The 19,587-nt window shown below is 45.2% G+C and overlaps 1 protein-coding gene across 2 annotated transcripts; it reads left to right on the top strand.

Moving 5' to 3' along the window:
* The first annotated feature begins 257 nt into the window (after nucleotides 1–257).
* On the top strand, nucleotides 258–18,277 carry LOC306782580 (zinc finger protein 516-like). Of its 2 annotated transcripts, XM_079276013.1 has the most exons (5): nucleotides 258–2,237; nucleotides 5,824–7,191; nucleotides 10,760–10,864; nucleotides 13,058–13,128; nucleotides 14,774–14,925. In XM_079276013.1, the coding sequence occupies exons 1-5, from the start codon at nucleotides 494–496 to the stop codon at nucleotides 14,831–14,833; spliced, it is 3,348 nt and encodes a 1,115-aa protein (XP_079132139.1). In that variant the 5' UTR covers nucleotides 258–493; the 3' UTR covers nucleotides 14,834–14,925. The 2 variants fall into 2 exon arrangements, with proteins under 2 accessions (XP_079132139.1, XP_079132138.1); XM_079276012.1 differs by lacking the exon at nucleotides 13,058–13,128 and having other exon boundaries at nucleotides 14,774–18,277.
* Nucleotides 18,278–19,587: the final 1,310 nt, after the last annotated feature.

The following is a 19,587-nucleotide window of genomic DNA, read 5'->3' as shown; positions in this document are numbered from 1 at the left end:
TGCTAATGTGCTTAAAAACTGAAGAGAAGATAATAAAATGAAGGACAGAAGTGCGGTGTAAAAGTAACCCTGATGAAAATACCCTTCGAAACCTCCGTCAACCGACACAATGACGACCTGGAATTAAGTGAAAACCCTCCCTTTATTTGGACAAAGACTCATTTTCGCATGAAAAAGAGTTTACATTTGACCTCTTGTGACTAAATAAATGATACAGCTGCATGTGCCAGTGGCACTCAGATAGTTTGAGCCACTGATTCATTGACAGTGCGAGATGAAGATGGATAGATGGTGTTGCATCCAGTAACCGGAGAGTGCTAAATGAGCTGCTGTGTAAGCAGCTTGATTTCTGGATGATTGACAGCAGATAGCATTTTAACTGACCAACAAAGGCACGCCAGACATCCCTAGATGTGCAACTGCAGATAGCAGTAGTTTGGGGTTTTATTGAGCTTGCGCAAGGCCAGGTGGAAGGGGTAGTTCAGTTCGTACAATGAATCGTAGAGACAGTGTGGAGGTGATGGAGACCCAGGCGGGAGGGAAGGAGAAGCTGGTTGAAGACCAGGTCCAAAACGAGGTTGACGGTGAGGATGACAAAATCCCTGGGGCTTACGACTGCAACGTCTGCGGACGCAGCTTCCCGTTCCTCAGCTCCTTGTCGCAGCATATGAGACGCCACACTGGCGCGCGCCCTTACAAATGCCCTTACTGCGACCACAGGGCCTCTCAGAAGGGCAACCTCAAAGTTCACATCCGCAGCCACAAACTGGGCACGCTCTCGAGCCACCACTCCAATGAGGATGAGGAGGGTGTTGCTGAGGAGGAGGAGATGAGCGTTTCAGAGGGTCTCGACGGAGGTACGAGTCCAACTAAGAGCAGCTCAGCCTGTAACCGGATGATCAACGGGGACAGTGGCGAGGAGAGTCGGAGGAAAGTGCCTGGGAGGACCCTGAAAAGAGAGAAGCTTGTGACCGACCAGAGGCCTTACTGTTGCCGCCTGTGCGGCTACGAGGCCCATCGAGAAGACCAGCTCCTCAGCCATATTGAAAAGGTCCACATAACAGCAGACACAGAGGAGGAGGCCACTGTTAAGGAAGAGGTTATGCCCGAACCTGATGTCGCCCAACCCCAGGGTGACGGGACCTTCCCCTGTGAGACCTGTGGCCAGGTCTTTACCCAGGCCTGGTTTCTTAAGTCACACATGAAGAAACATGCAGGGATCCTGGACCACTGCTGTCGTATTTGTGGAAGGCGGTTCCGGGAAGCTTGGTTCCTCAAATCGCACATGAAAACCCACAACACCAAATCCAGGTCACGGCCAAAAGCAGATTCCGCTGAGCATCCGGCCACCATTAACGACGTAGCCCAGGATCCTGAAATTGCCACTTGCTCCACAACATCCATCTATCAAATGTGTTCCAAATGTGGGAACCTGTTCCCCAACAGAGATAGTCTGAGGGCCCACGAAAAGATCCACAGTCTCAGCTATGGCAAGAAGTCCCAGAGCCAATGCAGACTCAGTGACGATGAGGACTCACCAGCTGCTAAGAGACGTTTGATTGACTACTTAAACCTCAAGCCTGTTGAGGAAAAGACCCTGAATGAAGAAGAGGAGAGTGAGAAGAAGATGCTAGGTCAAAGAATCCCAGAGCTTGATCCGGTTTGCAGCTACCAGGCCTGGCAATTAGCTACTAAAGGAAGGGTTGTTGAGCCAGTGGAGCCGAGTTACAAGGTCTCCTATGGGGGAGGAAGTATGGGGGAGGAGGCCCTCGCTGGAGCTGCTGTGGTTTTTGAAAAGGAGAGCAGTCGTTATGTCCTGCAAGGTCAAGAGAAACGTAGCTCGGGCCGACGCAGCAGCTCTGGTTTGGGAAGCCACGCTTCTTCAGGGGACCGGACACCAGAGAGCCTCAGCGACTCCGAGTACCGGCCTTCGTCTCGCCAGGACCGACGGCGACCATCGTCCTCCAAGTCCAACGAGTGCTTTGAGTGCGGGAAGGTGTTCCGCAGTCGTCACCAGATGATCGTCCACCAGCGGGTCCACAGGAAGGATGGAGGTCGGGCGTCTGTGGGTGACAAGGACAGAACTACAAGAGACGACCGATGGGGCTCCACCAGCGATCCAGAGTCAGGCTCCCCTAGCCGGCCCAGCACCCCGGGGTACGGAGACTCTCCACCAGCCTCTACCCTGGGAAACCAGGCCTCAGAGATGGGTACCGCAAACTCTGGAGAGATTGCAGGTCGGTCAAAAACTTCTGTCTTGTTTTTATCTTGTTTTATCTTGACATTTAAATGATTATAATTAAATAGATCCTGAAGAATTTGATGCGGGTAAGTATTAGTCTTTTGGGAATTACAGCTTACTTTACTGTTTGTAAGAGGAAAATGTTCCAGCTATGCAAAGAGATAAATGGGATATACACCAGTTCACTAAAAGAAGCACGTACTCTGCAGCATTTGTATTCGCAGAAATGACTGTAGTCCCTTTCAAGCCTCCCACTCGAGGCCTCTGCCTCTGTCACTCTGTAGTAAACATCTGTTGATGAGATGTGCTTTGTGTAGGTGCAGCTCCTCAGCTCATCAGGCTCTGTGGAGTGGCAGCTGGAGCCACCGTGTGGCAAAATGTCAGAATAACATCTGACTTCAGCTCTTTTATAGAGAGGCTACTCACGGATACTATCAAATGTGGTCAATAAACTTTAACGGCCACCGAAAAAATTCTGTTTCCAACAGTGCAATTATTTTGTATCACGGAGCAATAAAGCTCACGGTTAAGTGGAAGTTTGCACCTTTCGGTGGCATGTCAGTAGAGGAGAGGGCATTTTTGGAATGCCTATCATTTTTTTCACCTCCACAACCAATAAACACTGCCGGGCAGAAAAAGAAAACCTACCCATGCAAGGGCAAAACACCCATAATCACAGCTGAAATATGTTAAAGGAAGGATCCCTGTGTAAGCAGCCCGTCAGAGCTCTCTGGCTTTTGTCTTTTTAACTTTCAGACTCACTGAAAAAACACTGTTTGTACAGGTTAGGATCGTGGATGGCTAGGAATTGTAGTGATAGCCTCCATTCCTCCCTGTTAGTACAGACATTCAAAAATAGCAGCAACATTTCTTCGGGCCTGATCGAGCTGTGTGCTATTTCAGGTCTTCCTGTCTCAGGAAACTCCCCTCACCCCCCCCCCCCCCCCGCCCCCCCTTATCTGTGCGTGAATATGTCTTTTGCTCTCCTTTTTTTATGTCTTTGCCATGAAAATCTGTCTGCATGTTCCCTTTGCTTGTTTTTTTTATATGACAACCAATTATCAGTTATGAAGCATTATAATAGTCCTGTACTCCAGCAGTTAAAGGTGTGGTTAACTTATAACAATACATATACTGTATATATTATTCACTCTCTTCCGACCCACATGCACCCTGGTGTCTGATTTCAGAAATTGCATTTAGGACACAGGATATTTTCAGCTCAACATATACACGATATACAAATGTATAAAATGTATCAGATACAAAAACCTGCAACGTCAAGGGACATTGTAAAATGAGATAGAATCTGTTGATGCATTTCTTTTGATGAAATGTATTTATATTTGTGACAAAGCCCGCCTATGTATACGTTTTAAAGAATGCAGTGTTTACCAGACGAGTATTCTTGTCGAGATGGCTTCTGCCCGTCCGTCCATCCCTTTTTCTCCCTGTCCCCCTCTGACTCTTTCCTAATCTCTAAGGTTACCTCCTGTGACACTTCCACTGTCACTCATCCGCTCGTCTTACCATTGAGCCAGCCAGGCTGGCCGACGTCTGAGGGATTGGTTATTTATAGAGTCACCTCCCGATGGAGAGGGAGGCAGGCGATTGGGAAAGAGACACTCAGAGGACGCTCTATAGTTGCGAATACTCTGATGTCCCTCACAGCTGTACTTTTTGGGAATGTAGATGATAAGTGACAGTCTTTCTATAGAAGAGCAATGAAATATGTTGGGTGTGAAGCTATTCATGATCAGGTTATTCAATTCTTTGACTTTTTCAATCACTAAAACAACAAAAGGCCGATAGCGGCCTGATAAACAGGACACACCAGTCTAACTAGCCGCCCCACTAGAACTGCACAGCACCAGGGCTTCACCTTGGCAGAGTTTGAGCTGTGTGTGTGTTGGCCAGTGCTGCCAACAGGAAGCCAAATGAAAAACAGATGGCATGTTACTGGTGTTATTGTGAACAAGAGGAGTAGTGGGGAGTACCATAATGTGATACTTACAGAATCTGATCTGTTGGAGTGTGTGCATGTAAGATGATAGAATGACCCAGACTCTGGCTAATTTCAGGGTTTATGTTCAAAACCTCTGGTTTTAAACTTGGGGATTACTTTACATTTAATAACTCACTGTGAACACAACTTCTTCTACTACCACAATACCTATTTTTATTTGTATCTTTATTCTCTTAATTCCTGAACTGGAACACTTTGGGAGATTTAAAGTGTCCCAGGGACAACAGTAACATTCACTTGTAAAGAAAGACTGGTCACAGACGCCATCTTGTGGGGAATTCACAGAGCTGCACTTCAGAAATCAGGAAGCAATATTAGTAAACAATGAATTCTTTACAATGATTAAACCAACTTAATGAGCTTTATAACAGCCCAGTTGTTTAATTTGTCAGACTGTGTTGATTCAACTCTACTGTGCTGTTTGATATCATGGTGTGATTGTCTCACACCATATGGACCATAATACATTACCAACCATGACCATCGTGATGGATCAACAACTCTCTGACACATCTGAACATAATAACCTTCACAGCATCATTATCAATCATTGAAAACAAACATCAAATCCTTAAAACAATGTCGAATTGATGATGGATATAATTATTCATTGTTTATTCTTCTGTTGATATGTTTATTGTGCTTATAATAGTAGAAGTAATCGTTTTATTTCAGGATAGGTTGAGATGTAAAATGAAAGGAGGAGAGATATGGAAATACTGGCCAATACTGCAGCCTGGTGGCTGTTCAGCAAACCTACATCTGGATGGAACAATATGAATCTGGCACAGTGCGCTGGAGTAATGAACTCCGGTTTATAGCTGGCAGTAGGGAAGAGTACAATGAAGATCATTTTCATTGCAGTCATTAGAGTTAGAGTTATTTATTTTGCACAATTCAAACAATAAAATCTAAAATGATCAAACATAACAGAAATAAATGAATCACAGTGTAGGAAGAGACAGAAAGCCAACTTGGCTTATTTGAAGCCTCCACCTATATAATATTAAAATGTTACAAAATTACAAAGAAAAAATAAAATATGTATAAGACATTACATTACAACAAAAGAAAGAAAGAAAGAAAAGAAAAAAAATAATGTAATTGTGTCGAGTGTGAGCGTGTGTGTGTGTGTGCATGTGTAATATAACAGCTAAAACAAGAAAGACATGAAAACTAATACATAAACAAACTGTTACAAAACAGCAATCAGATTTTCTTTTCGGCATCTTTTAAAACATTTTACAGAGGGACATTCTTTTGTTCGGTGGGAAAAGTCATTCCATAGTTTGGTTCCCCTAAATCTTATTGAAAATTGACCTCTGCTCGTCAGTAACTTAGGAGGATGAAGATGTGAAGATTGACGAGTTGAGTGAGAGTGAACTTGTGAATTGAATTTAGAGTAGGTCTTGAAATGATCAGGAATATTCCCTTCACCTGAAAGTATCTTATAAATGAAAACACAAGTTTGTGAAATATTTTTGTCATAAATGGTAAGAATCTGCAATTTCTGAACTAGAGCATTGACCTTTCTGTCATTCCTTTTTCCCTACAGATGAGAAGCCTTACATCTGCAGCCTTTGTGACTTTGTCGCCTCAGAGTTGCAGGCCTATTTGACTCATGTTCGTGTCCAACACCCGGCTGCCCCCAGAGACAGACCCAGCCCCATTCCCAGCCCCGGCTCCAGCTCGGACAGAGGCAGCCCGAGTGGGTATCCTAAGCTGAAGAGAGCTCTTCTACAGGGGTTGAGCAACTCTGAGTCCCCCCCTGCTTACCTTTCAGCTCGATCCTCCCCGCTCAATCCCGGCCTGACTCCCGTGGATCTGTGTGTGAGGGCTGAGGGCTGCAGGGGCATAGCCACCCTAACCCAGGACAGGAAGAGCCTCCCAAGCCACAAGTGCTCCTTCTGCTCCCACTCCACCCGCTACCCAGAGGTGCTCTGGATGCACCAGACTGTGGCTCACCGCATCAACAGCAGCAGCTCCAATCTGGCTCCTAAATGGGCCCTGAAAAACAGCTCCAAGGGCTCCAGGGACAACTCGTTATCCTCCAGGAGACGCACTGGTCCCCCGCCAGTCTTGGAGGGGAAGGAATGCCCACCGCTGCCTCCACTGATGCGTGCCCAACGCACCCGGCCCCCAACCTACTCCAGCGAGGTTCTGAAGAAGAGCAGGCCAGCCAGTCAGGCAGCCATGCCATCATCATCATCCTCCTCTACCCCATCCTCCTCGTTCTCCAGGGGCTCCTCATCCACCTCAGGCACCCAAGCTGGGAAAGTCCCAGTCCGGCCTGGCAGCAGCAGCAATAGCAACAATAGCAGCAGCAATAGCAGCAGCAGCAGCGTCAGACACACGGAGGACCAGAGTCATCAGTCTCGCTTCAGACCCAAAACGGACATGTACCCTCGGGGAGGCCCATCGTCTTCCTCCAGCTCCATGGAGAAGAGCACTGGCGCCCTCTCACGTTCCTCAGCCCCAAGCCCCAGCTCTGCTACTGCGTCCCGGATTGCTGACCGCTACTTGATGCCCCAAGAGGGCCTTGGCTTCATGCTGTCCAGCAAACACGGCCTAGCAGAGTACAGCCGAGCTCGGGGTTCCCCTCATCAGCCGCTTTCCAACTCCCACGGCCAGGGCCGGGCGAACACGACGAGGCCCAGCACCATCACTCATAGCTCCACAGCAGGACACAACTACGGAGCCTCCCAGGCACACGGGGGCACCCTGGTGAATTCTTCCTCGTCCTCCTCCTCCTTCTCTACATCTTTGCCTTCCGAGGCTCGCGGAGATGTGAAGCAGGAGCCAATCGCGGAGACACCAGAGATGCCAACTGACATCCTCGGCTTCCTCAAGAACTACAACCCCCATGAGCTGGCGTCCCTCTACCACCGCTGGGGGGCAGCCAATGCACTGATGGATCCCACTGGTAGGGAGCAATTACAATTGTTGTTCAATTCGTTGATTTATATACATGTGAAAAATGTGTAGAAAACCCAAATTGTGTGTTTTTTTGTTGAAGTCCTTGTAATACCATCGTTGGGAATAGGAGAAAGTCCTGTTCAATCCCTCGTCATCAGGATCTTTGCTTTGGAGAAAAATGCCAAATGTCAGGAGTTGAGGAGAAATGTTTTCCAGTGACTGCGCTGTCATGAGTAAAATGACCTAAACTCGACAGGCTAAACCAGGAAAAGACACCCGCAGTAGAACATAGATCCAAAACGTATGAGCCATATTCAATTCAGCGTGTGTATTTATCCTCTCGAACACATGCCGACTCCCTCTCTCACACTAACTCGCCATCTGGCAGAAAGTGATTGACGGACACACGTACTGCTCGATTCTGACAAGCTTTTTGAACAATGAAGAGGAGATCCATTAAATGGGCACGCACCCGTGTGCTTTACACGTTTGTGGGATGTGATGTATCTGGGGCAGCATGTGTGTCCGTGCATGTGTGTCCATATGTGCTTGGGTTTTGAGATGCAAAACGAGTGTGTGTGTGTGTGTGTGTTTTGCTTTTTCTAATTTCATGTGAGAGACGTGAGAGAACCTTTGCTACTCCCAGGTCTGCGAGGCATGCCTAGTCTCCAGCTCCACTCTCCCAGAAAGCTGTCACAAACTGTTTGGGTCAGGGCTCTGCCTGACGAGAGACTCGCACAGATGCGAATGGAGGGAGGTGAAAACGGAGCGAGAGAGAGGGAAAATAAGAGGCAAAGAGAGAGATGAGACAGAATAATTACCCCACCAGCTGCTTTGGAAATGGTCATTACCGAACACGCGTATTATTTGCCCATTTTGGGTTGTGTCTCTAAGGTCAAGTGGGGCTGTATGGAGCCAGAGGTCAAAGACAACAGCCCCAGAGCAGACGCGTGACATCGCTGTCACCCGTCCAGGCGCATATCGTCACGACCCGCCTTAGCCCTTTGAGTCACATGCTATAAAGTGACCTTTTTTTGAGCAACTGAGTCTTTCTCCCATTTCTCCCTGTAATATGTGTACGAGTGTGTGTGTGTGTGTGTGTGTGTGTGTGTGTGTCTGCTTGTGTTTTCCGTCCAGCTCTGTCTTGTCTTTGATTAGTGCATCAGTGAGAAGGGCTGGCGGCCCAGAGTAGAAGTAGAGTATCCAGAGGCCAGCAGTCGGGCTGCCAGAGACACTCTCTGTCACCTCCTCCGCCTCCCTGTCCTCCCCGTCCTCCCTGTCCTCCCTGTCCTGCTGTGTCCCTCCAATCCCCAGCACTTTCCACACACACAAGCATGCACACAACTGTTGGGCACTGCCCAGGTATATGGCCAGCATCAATGCTGTGGGTGTTGATGATGCCGGGGGTTCGTGTCGTAGGAATCCCCCTCACAGAAAGCACCACCAAACCCCCAGGCCTGTTATCTGTCAGCAGGAGAGGTCACAGGAGTGCACGTATGTGTGTGTGTGTTTCTGTGCATGAGTGTGTGTGTATTGGTAGTGGTCGCAATGACATGAAATGGATCCAACTATCTTTGAACCTAAAACATACACACACACACACACACACCTGAAAACATGATTATAAAATGACCGACAGGTCCCTCAATTGTTATCTGAGTTATAAAATGGAATGCTTTCCTCACCAGGTAACACCATGTTCATTTGCTGAATGGCCACTCAGGATGCCTCTTGTCTGCTTCATGAAACACAGTCGGGCTTCATGTCCCTTAACAATTCACTTCCTGGTGGGATTCTTCTCATACTGCCTCATTCAAGTTACAGAACTTTTACTGACTGTGTTGAGTCAGATATCATTTGGTTTTGCCTTTTTTAGTTGTTTTTAAATCAGTCTTAAAGTAAAATTAAAAAGTATTGACTGGACGATAATGACACTGATATTTGGGAGTTAAGAGAATTGGATAATGATATATCAGTCAACAATCTGATCTAACCTAATCTAATATAATCTAATACGGATCCCTTTGAATTCAAATGTTTGTTTTTATTGCAAAAAGAAACTGAACGAGACATTTCACAGTTTAAAAAAATCAACTTGGATGTGCTCTCTAGTGGACAAATTATGTAATGACACAACTTTGCGTTTTTTGACTAATATCGGCTGATATATATGGGCCTGCTGATGTATTGGTTTAGCTCTATTTAAAAAACAATTAAATAAAGTTTTACATTTAATTTGGTTACCTGCAATTAACATAATGACGTTCTTGTTATGTGTTATAGCATTGAAGAAGAAGTGCAAGGTGTGCCCAGGTGTACAGTTACTTTGAGGAGGTTTTGATGTCACGTGAGCGTCATGATATTAATTTAAAATTCAGTTAGTTCATCTCAGGTAGAATAACTTCAGTGAATTGTTGCAATAATACTGGATGGTAAATTCATGCAGTTTGCATTGTTGTATCCTCTATGAACACTGGAGAGCAAGCTTCAAGAAGATTCAAAGGCTTGCATGAACACTGAGAGGGCAACTTATCAACAATGATGTCATCTTTTCCCCACCTCCACTAGGAGACCGACTGAGAGAAAAACATTCCGGATTTCTCGTGTACACGTGTCATGTCTGGTGACAGGATTTACGAGATTTGAAGTCATCAAAATTCAACAAGTTTCTTTTGCCATTTCAGGCTATTAACATGTAAATCGGACTTGTGCATGTAATGGCAGTGTCATTGTGTCATTATGAGTGTGTGTATGTGTGTGTGTGTGTGTAGCCAGTCCATGCCTCACTTTCCTCCCTCGGACCAAACACACGCAGATACAACTCTTAAAACACACACACGCACGCACACACACCTGACATGTGACACACGGGCAGCGGAGCGGGCACATCACAGCCGGGGCGTTTTAATTGCCTGTAATTTATGCGGTGTGTGTGTGTGTCTGGCTGTCAGCCTCTGAGATGATGCTGTGTGACAGCTGCAGTCCAGCCCCTGGAGCTAGCCGCTCATAATGACACATTAGACATACTAATGATGCCTGCATGCGCCAGTCCACTACTGACGCTATACCCACCTCCACCGCTGCAGCCGGGCTCTGAGCTTATACACGTACACCCACTCACTTCCTGCCCATCACTGACCTTTACGCCGTCGCTCAATCTGAAAGCGTCTTCCGCCTCAGAATAAACTGTTGCTGATGTCCACCTTTTTCTAAGGCGGACATCCTCGAAGAAAAAGTCACATGTGAAATATCACACAGGAATACAAAGCACACACTAGCATTCAAATGTGAACATGTACCTTTGCTTTACATTTTCTGTACAATATTGGCAAAATATGATCTGCTAAAATAGAAATGGGTGTAGCAAGAACGAAATACTGATACGGAATAATATTCAAAGGTTGCTTTAACTCACCAGTGTTAGAATAGACTGCATTTGATCCATATCTGTTTTGACCACTGTTATAATGAACCTGTGATTGAACTGTACTGAGATTTGCTCTGTGGTACCTTGTTTAATCGTACGTTTCTCTCTGTGTGTGTGTGTGTGTGTGTGTGTGTGTGTGTGTCATCAGGGATGCTGAGGTCTCTGATGCGGCAGGGTCAGTATTTCTGCCATGAGTGCGGGAAGAGTTTCAGTCAGCCCAGCCACCTGCGTACGCATATGAGATCCCATACAGGTAAATACAGCCACAAGGACGGTGACACACAAACACAGCCACAGGAACACAGATTACATACGCACGCATACTTCCAGAAGTTCGGTGGCATTAATGGAAACACCTCACAGAAATGCGTTCTAAATCACAACTTTAACCCCTTGTGCTTTGTTGAAATCGGCCTTACCTCCTCATTTTTGGGATCACATAGACTCCCCCTGCTGTATGTAAATAATCATAATAATAATTGCAAAATCAAGCAATTCCCTTTGATGTGTTCTTTCCTTTTCTTCTCACCTTATTAAAACCCAATACGTAGAAAAGTATTTAAGCAGCAGCCCACAAAATGAGCGTGCACATGTGACTAAGGTGACAAAACACAAAAACGAGCATGAATCATGTCTTCAAGCAAATTCTCTGCAAATTAGGAGAAGCCATGACGTATCAGGAATAATGAAACAATGTTATGTGTGTTTGTTTTTGTGCTAATATAGGGCCCTGGGTCTCCAGGACCCCAAACAGACCAATTTAGTCCGTTAACATTAGTTTTCAATGTCAACACATGCCGTAACACCCCCCCCCCCCCAAAAAAAAACCTGTAGAATTATTTAAAAGGGCAAGGTATGACGAACAACCTCAGCGAAGAAGAAACAGCAATGACAATTTAGCATATATACAATTTAGGTGCAAGGAGAACTATTATTCATGTCTCACGAGATGTTCCCACTTTGTTTGGCCACTCCTTCAACAGTCATTCCCGCGCCACCTGTGCACGCACATCATCATCCCCCTCGCCGCTATTCATTCACCCAGAAACACTCACATGAGATATAGAGAATATATGCATGGGGATTCACATGCTCCACGATATTTCATCGTCCGACTCTCCGTACGTCCGCTGCGTCCCTGCATTCTCCAAAAATAAATCAAAAGAGATCTTTTTTTTGTTCAGTTGAGTGTGACAGCCAGCCTGTGAGTCCCTCCACCCGCCCTGGGCTGGGCAGCTGTCTCTATTTTTTAAACTGAAACATGATTTGCTCCGGATACTGACCTGTGAAAAATTGTATACATTATTAATCACATGTCAATTAGAGAGATGGAATTGCGCATTCTAATGAAGCAGAACAGCATTTGTCCACGCCAACCTTATGAGCCATTTGCATGCGTCCCGACGCCATTTACGAACCAGCTCCATTTAGACATCCTGCCTTTTCCTCCACTTTCTCCATTTCCTGTTTACTTTTCCTCTCCTCTTCTTTTTTCCTCCCATCTCTTGTTTCCTCTTGTCCACCGTTCCTCCTGTCCTCCTGTCCTCTTCCTCTTTCATTTCATCTTTTCTCCTCTTCCTCTCCTGTTTCCCGTCATTCATTCTGCTCACCTGTTCTTTCCTCTCCTGTCTCATCTCACCTGTTCTTTTCTACCCACCTATTCGGTCTCTCCTCCCCTATTTCTCTCCCTTTTCCTTAATTCTTTCCTCTCATCTCACCTTTTCTCCTCTCGCCTGTCCTTCTCACTTTTGTCTCCTCTCCTCTCCCATTTGTCTACCTTCCTCCCTCTTCAATTCCCCCTTCCTCCTCCTCCTCCTCCTCCTCCTCCTCCTCTTCCCTCTCCCGTGCTGTCATGTCCATCAAGCGGGCCCGGCAGTGATCACAGTAGACAATGAGATAAGTAGCTTCTTTATAGAGAGTGTGAATGATATGTGGCACAGCCAGTGATTCTAAGTGACAGAGGCCAAATGGTAAGTGATGCAGCGCTCAGCTTCCCCCCAAGCCCTGCTCGCAACACACACACACAAACACACACACACACACACACACACACACGCGCCCATGCATAGGGTCTGTAAACACTCGCAGAAGCTGTAATTAATGTTGTCACCGACGGTTGTCTTCAGCATGGACGTGCACACGCAGAAAAGGCCAGCCACCCCGAGGCCTCTATTAACATGCGTCATATTAAATCACTGACTTGCCTCCACCAGGTTCCATCACCATCATCGCCGCCATCATCATCATCACTGCCAGCTCCCCTCTATTAGCAAGGGTGCTGGTGGCAAACGCTAGTGTGTGCGGGGGGGTTGGTGGTGGTGGTGGCGGTGCAAGGAGAAAGAAAAATGCTTGTGTGGATCTGGTCGAGCTTTTAACCGAATGCCCTCCTCCCCTTCCTCCCCTCCACCTCCTTTTCCTCCCCCCACCCTCCTTCTCCCGCCAACAGTTGGGTTTGATTTTAACGGACTCCACAGAGGTACTGACCCTCACACCACCGCTTCTGAGGCTCCCAAACAAGTATGTGGCACGATGGCTAACCACTGGGCCCCCTCATCGCTTCTGCATGTTTTTCGTATTCTTAATGTCTCACCTCCGCATGTGTGTCTGTGTCAATCCCGCACCCCCCATCCTTTTGTGAGCGTTTCGTTTCGTTCTTTTTCATGTGCAACAGTCACATGTGGCACTCTCTGCACCTGGCATTAACACCTGGCATCCTCATATGCTGCTGGATCACACCTGACATTATTGTGTGTATCCAGTATACACACCGCAGAAGTCTTATTGAAAAAAGAAAAGAAAACGTTTTGATCTTAATTACACTTGAAGGGTTATCGGTTATTTTAGTAGGTGAGGAAAAGTCACCAGATGCTTGTAAATGTCACTTAAAGCTAGTTAGGGACCAGAAAAGTGTAAATGGGTTTTAGCACAAACAAGTAAGAAACTTAAAGAAACACATTCCCCGTAGTTTCTTTAATGTCTTTAAAGAGTTGTTAGAGTCAGTCATCGAGACAGAGGAGGAGCCGAGGAGTAAATCTGTTCTGCTCTGACATTCGGAGAGAGCCGGGTTCTACACGCTGCACCTCCATCTTAATTAATCACACACACACACACACACACACATAGGACTCAGCTTTACCGCACGCCATGAATGATGGGAGCAGGCACGGCGGAGGGGTCCAATTAGATGTAGTGTTGACGCTGCTTTACGGTGACGATAACCTTTATTATAATGTAGTGCACCGGTCCCGTCAGCGATGTTTCCTCGCAGGACGATGTCGTGGAGGTTCTCGCTTTCTTCTCACGTCTCGCCCTCGCCGTCTCTCCAGCTGTTTGTTTCTTCTTTTTTTTTTGAATTTTGTGTGATTAATTATACCTTTTTTCGTTTTTATCTCTCTCTTCCTCAACCCCCCCCTACCCCGCCAACCCCCTCCTCTTCTTTCTCTCGGTTGTGTTTCTGATGATGTATGATAACAGCTATATTTCCCTGTTTCTTCTTCAGGGAGAAGGGTGCGGGAGGGGCACGGGGAGTCATTTGTTTTCCTGCTTTGATACTCTTCCATTTATCAAAATGATAATTAGGTGCAATTAAATGGCAATCTCATTTGTTTTGTTCAGGTGTGTGCCGCTGAGTTTTTTTTAATTATTATTTTTTTAAATATTTTTGCCGAGGTGTCTGTGCCGTTGTAGGTCAGTCTAATTAGAAGAGAGAGTATGGGGTGTGTGCCGAGTGTGTTTGGAAGGGTGTGTGGGGGCATGGGGTGGTCCGGGTGATTGAGGGAAAAATACATGGAGACGACATTAGGACTGTTCAGACAGGGGATGTGTGCAGCACTTCTCCAGATGGCAGGAACGAGAAAGGAATAGTTTGTCCATCTGGGTCGGCAGCACAAGGAAGCAAAGTTAACTTTTTAAGTGAAATTAGGTGTAACAAATGTAATGTGAATGCTACTCTCGACCTGCATAATATTCCTCTATTTCTAGTTGAATGCCACCATGTGTCCACGTTTGTCTGTGTTTGCTTGCTTCTCCATCTTGTTTTTGGCTTACATCGTTGTGTCTCGTTTAATCCCCTGTACATTCAAAACTCTCTAAAAAGCCTTGTCCTCTCCTAATCCCATGTCCTCTCTGGCCTCTGCCTGACCTTTGAGTGTGTGTTCCTCAGGGGAGAGGCCATTCCGCTGCCAGCTCTGCCCATACCGAGCATCACAGAAAGGGAACCTAAAGACGCACGTCCAGAGTGTCCACCATATGCCTTTTGACAACAGCCAGTACCCAGACACAAGGAGCTTGTTACTGAGCCAGGAGGAGCAAGAACCGCCGGCTGCCAAACACTCACCAATGCCACAACAGCAGCAACAGCAGTAGAGACCACTTGACAGACCAGGATCCGGACTTGGGACCAGACTAGTCAGGGAATCGCACATCCTGAAAACATCATCCTTCCTAAAAATCAGAGGACTGGAAGTAGGAAAACTCACAATAGACTTTTTGAGCCTCTCCTCTTCAGCCATCATCCTTTAATGCCCTTAGAAGAACTTTCTACAATGAAGGCTCTTGTCGTTTTTAATAAGAAGCTAAATACAGCAGTGCTCGGCCATTTTAAAATCACAATGTGGGCCTGCGGCAGAGAAGAGTGTCTTATTTACTAACAGGAAGAATTTCTGGTGAAATTCTGCAGTCAGAAATGTAGGTGTCGGGTGTGCACACAGCTGAAGAGTGAAATATAAAGTTGTGTCCTCGGCGCGCAAGCTGATTGATCTTTTGCTTCTCTAGTTTGAAGGTTGGCAAAATTCAGCAGATTGTGTGTAGTTTACATCACCTTAAAGGATTTCTGAATATGGAAGCCCTCAAAATTCAAAGAGTTACCTCTTGCTGCCATTTCGGAGGTACCAACACGTGAAGTTGCCTCGTGCAGCTTTACAAGAAAAGCGAAGAAAAACTGAACTTGAATGCAACTGCTAGCGTTTTAATCAAGGATTGTTGCATTGCATGGCTGCTGTAGTTGCCTCCCTCTTTCCCTTTCTTTTAAAGCTTTATTGTATAAGAGTTTGTGCATTCCTCAGGACACCAATCATCAGAGATGAGATGAGAGAGAAGATGCTCTGCAATTCCTCAACAGACAATTGACGCGTTGCAAGTTCATTTTTCCTCGGGGTCCATGAAGATGAAGACGTGCATTTGTCTGCGTGTGTGTGTGTGTGTGTGTGTGTGTGTGTCTGCATGCACGTGTGTGTTAAACTCACTTCCCTCCACTCCACAGTGAAATGTTAGGAGTGCAATGACCACTCTGAGGCTGTGTAGCGGATGATTAGAAGGACAGAGAGAGAGAGTTGGAGAGAGGTAGGATTAAAGAGAGAGAGCAAGAGAGAACGCTAATGGGGGTGTCTGCTTTAGTGCTCATTAAAAAGAGTGTGCGTTTTTAATAGCCTATATAAATGAGCGTACCATTTTTATGGTCATTCAATTATTGTCAATTTAAGAGGAAGGGACTGAGTGGAGGCAGTTTTCCTCCATAACTCCATCGCATTAAGGAGTGTTTCCGACTCCGACACTTCTGACTTTGAGTTCGACTTGACTTCAAAACAGCGGGGACGACGGGAAGATTGCACAGATAGATCTAGCAACCTGTGCGCTTGCAGAGGAGAATATGGCACTGCAAGTGTTAACCAGCAAAGATGCATCTTGATTTCATATCGCTAAAGGGCAACACTGACTCTTTGGCCTGTTGGTTTTTATGTGATCAACGCTTTGATACCAAAACCTACGCAGTCTCTCTGGTAAAACGCCTGTCAGCAGCACATCATACCTCAGCATCAATGCAACCTGATTCAGAAACAAACTTCCGCTCCACAATGTTAGGTTTATTTTTTGTGACTTTTCTAATCTTGTAAAATGCCTCTGAAAATGATTCAAATCAAACAATTTGAGAATGGAAATTCAGAGCCAGGCTAGCTGTTAACCCCTGTTTCCAGTCGTTGTGCTAAGCTAAGCTAACAGGCTGCTTGCTGTATATTTAGTGGAGAGACACACGAGAGTGTTATCTCAGCAAGAAAACGAGCAATCTTACTTCCCAAAATGTCCCAAACTCTTCCTTTGAACAGATAAAGCGGACATATTAATTCAGCATGTCCGTTGTGTATCAGCATGCACGTCCGACACAGCGAACAACCAGAGACGCAGAGCTGATTTTGTTACCAAAGCATTTAAACACACTAATGAGCCAGACTCCCAATACTGTCGGTTCTAATTTCTTGAATGGAGATGTGAAGATTTGCATTCTGGGAGGGAAAGAGTGAGGAGGTCAGAGAGACAGACAGACAGAGCGCGGCCAGGAGGTCAGGAGGTCAGGCTTCCAGGGAGTTCAGGTATGATAAGACGAGATGGAGACGGGTGCTGTTTTCATGTCCTGGGCTTGGTTTTCTCTCCTCAACGGCCTCGACACGTTGGGGAAAAGAGGAAGAAAAACAGGGCAGTGGAAAGCAGCTCAGACTTATAGAGCAAGAGTGGAACATGTGGAGACATTTTTTATTTTTTATAAGCATAAAAATCCAAATTTCAAAGCAGTTACAGATTACGGAGCAAACAGAGTACTGTACTTCCCATCTATTCTGAGACCTCAGCAGTTTTTCCCATGATGATGAAATGGTTGCTATACCAGTGGGTTGTTGAGTTATGCATACAACGTCGTGTGCTTGAAAATGCCTAATAATACACAAATGTGTATATTGAAGGTGTGGGTAGTGAAAATACTTGAAACGGATACTCTAGCCTTCGAGGTAGTGTAGTACTAATACCAATGTTGTACAGAATTCCCTTTAAGATTAACGCCTCAGTTATGAATTTGTACTCCGAAGTGTGACTTAGAAAAACTATGAAGCAGGAGTGACTGTATATATAAACTGTTTATCTGTAATCCACTCTTACCAAACCCTTATATACAGCGGTAGAAACCAAATGGCATTACTAGTGCACTTAGACTAGGTTACTGCTTTAACCGTTCTCCTTTTGTCCGACTCTAGCTAAGGTTTCTTTAAGAGTGTCTTTTTAACGGTGCCAGCTAACACGCTTCAATGTCATTTCTGGTTTAGAGGCTTTTTGTTAGGATGATTCCATAGATATTAATGACAAATGATTTGTTCTTTGATGGCTTTTTTAGCTCTGTTTCCTCATTGAAAGTGTGATAATGCTAGGTGCACCAGTGCTTCATTTTTCATAAAGATGTAAGAGTGTGTTTATTGTCTTTCTCTTTGCTAAACTGTAGGCGTTGTTCAGTAGCTAGTCTTGGCTGGCCCTCCCAGAGGGGCTGGCAGGCGTTGTTCTTTTATTGCGGTTGGGTTTTTATCATGCCTCTTAAGTTGTATTATTTGTGTCCGTATTGCTTTTTTTAAATTTGTTGTGAACTTCATGATTAATTTACCTTAGAAGACATTATTACTCCAAATGTATTTGGTTGATATCTGTATTTATTATCACTTCAAAAAGGATTAGAGGACAGAGGCAGACAGGAGCGTTTGTTTAATTTGATTTTTCCGGGTTGTTTTTGTTTTTATACCGTGTAGTTTTCATGCCAGCAACCGATGTGAAAGCTCTACCTCGTCTGAGCCATTCTCAGTTCTGTTACACTTTTGTACATCATTTCAAAAAGATGTAATGTCATGTCCACAATAAAGACACACAAAATGGCACCTGTTGGCAGTGTTTCATCTGGGTTTGCTTGTTTGTATAAAATCTACCTCAGCAACTGTGACTGAACACGTCCACGTTTAGATGAAAAAGCTTCAAACAGATTAGCAGTCTGCAAATGTTCTTTTTTTTCCTTTTACTCACACTACTGATGCATTTACAAACAACCAAAAAATGCACCATCTCTTATTAAAAACTGGGCATATTTTGTGTCGCTCATACAACATATTCGTGCCATGGGCACTCACTGTCGTCAGATGTTACCGTCAGCACTGTGCACACAAGCTGTACTGGCATATCAATGCTAAATATTCATGTCCACAATTCATCCTTCAGCACACAAAAACCTAGAACACACTTTGATTTAGCTATAATGTAGGTTTAAAATGAATTGATATACTCTGATGTTACCTATGGTTAGCATTGCCACCTTGTAAAAAGGCAGTCCCGTGTCCTGAATAAGACTTTTTTAGGCAACTATTACAATTAACTTTCATGAAGTGAAAACACACTGTGAAAAGGTTCATGTTGTGAAAAACACGGATACCTTCCAGACCGGACAATGCCGTGATAGCGAACTGTCAATCACAAGCTAGCTACGCCCTGAAGCATACCTTCTTTCTGGTCTATTTTACTCTAAATGGGACCATAATTTACTCAACTCACATGATGTTGTATTGACAAAGACTTGAAACTAGCGATTGAGACCACAAACTCATGTTCAAAATGTTCACTGAGGCAATAATTCAAGTGAGAAGTAAGCTAAACTTCTCATAGACATTCTGACTGTTTCTTTCAAACAGGAGTTGCCCCCTCATGGCCATTAAAAAGAATGCAAGCTTAAGGCACTGCCTTCTATTTTCTGACCCGGAGGTCAGTTTGCCTCACTCAGAGGCCACTCTTACAACAATAACACTACTAGGGCCGACAGAAGGTAGACGGGGGCTGGTGTTACCATGTCGGAGAACTACAGTAGCCTTCAGGTAACGTAAAAGTGTGAAAGTCACTTGATAGACCCAGTGTTTGGTTTGTCTGTTCTGGGCTCCTGTAGAAACATGGTGGCACAACACGACGGGCGACGTGAAGAGGAGCCGCTCCCTATGAAGTTATGAAGGGCTGATTCTAAGCGAATGAAAACACAGCAATTCTTAGTTTCAGGTGATTATACACTCATGAAAACGCAACAATACAGTTTTATATTTCATTTCTGCAAAAATACCCCAAAATCCAACACACTGGACGCACACTGTTATGTTTATATGTTGTCCCAGCATATCTGGGTTCCTCACTCAG

This window comes from Melanostigma gelatinosum (assembly GCF_949748355.1).
Source record: "Melanostigma gelatinosum genome assembly, chromosome: 9".
NCBI lineage: Eukaryota > Metazoa > Chordata > Actinopteri > Perciformes > Zoarcidae > Melanostigma > Melanostigma gelatinosum.
The sequence above is the reverse complement of the archived record's forward strand: the minus strand, read 5'-3'. Positions and strand labels throughout refer to the sequence as shown.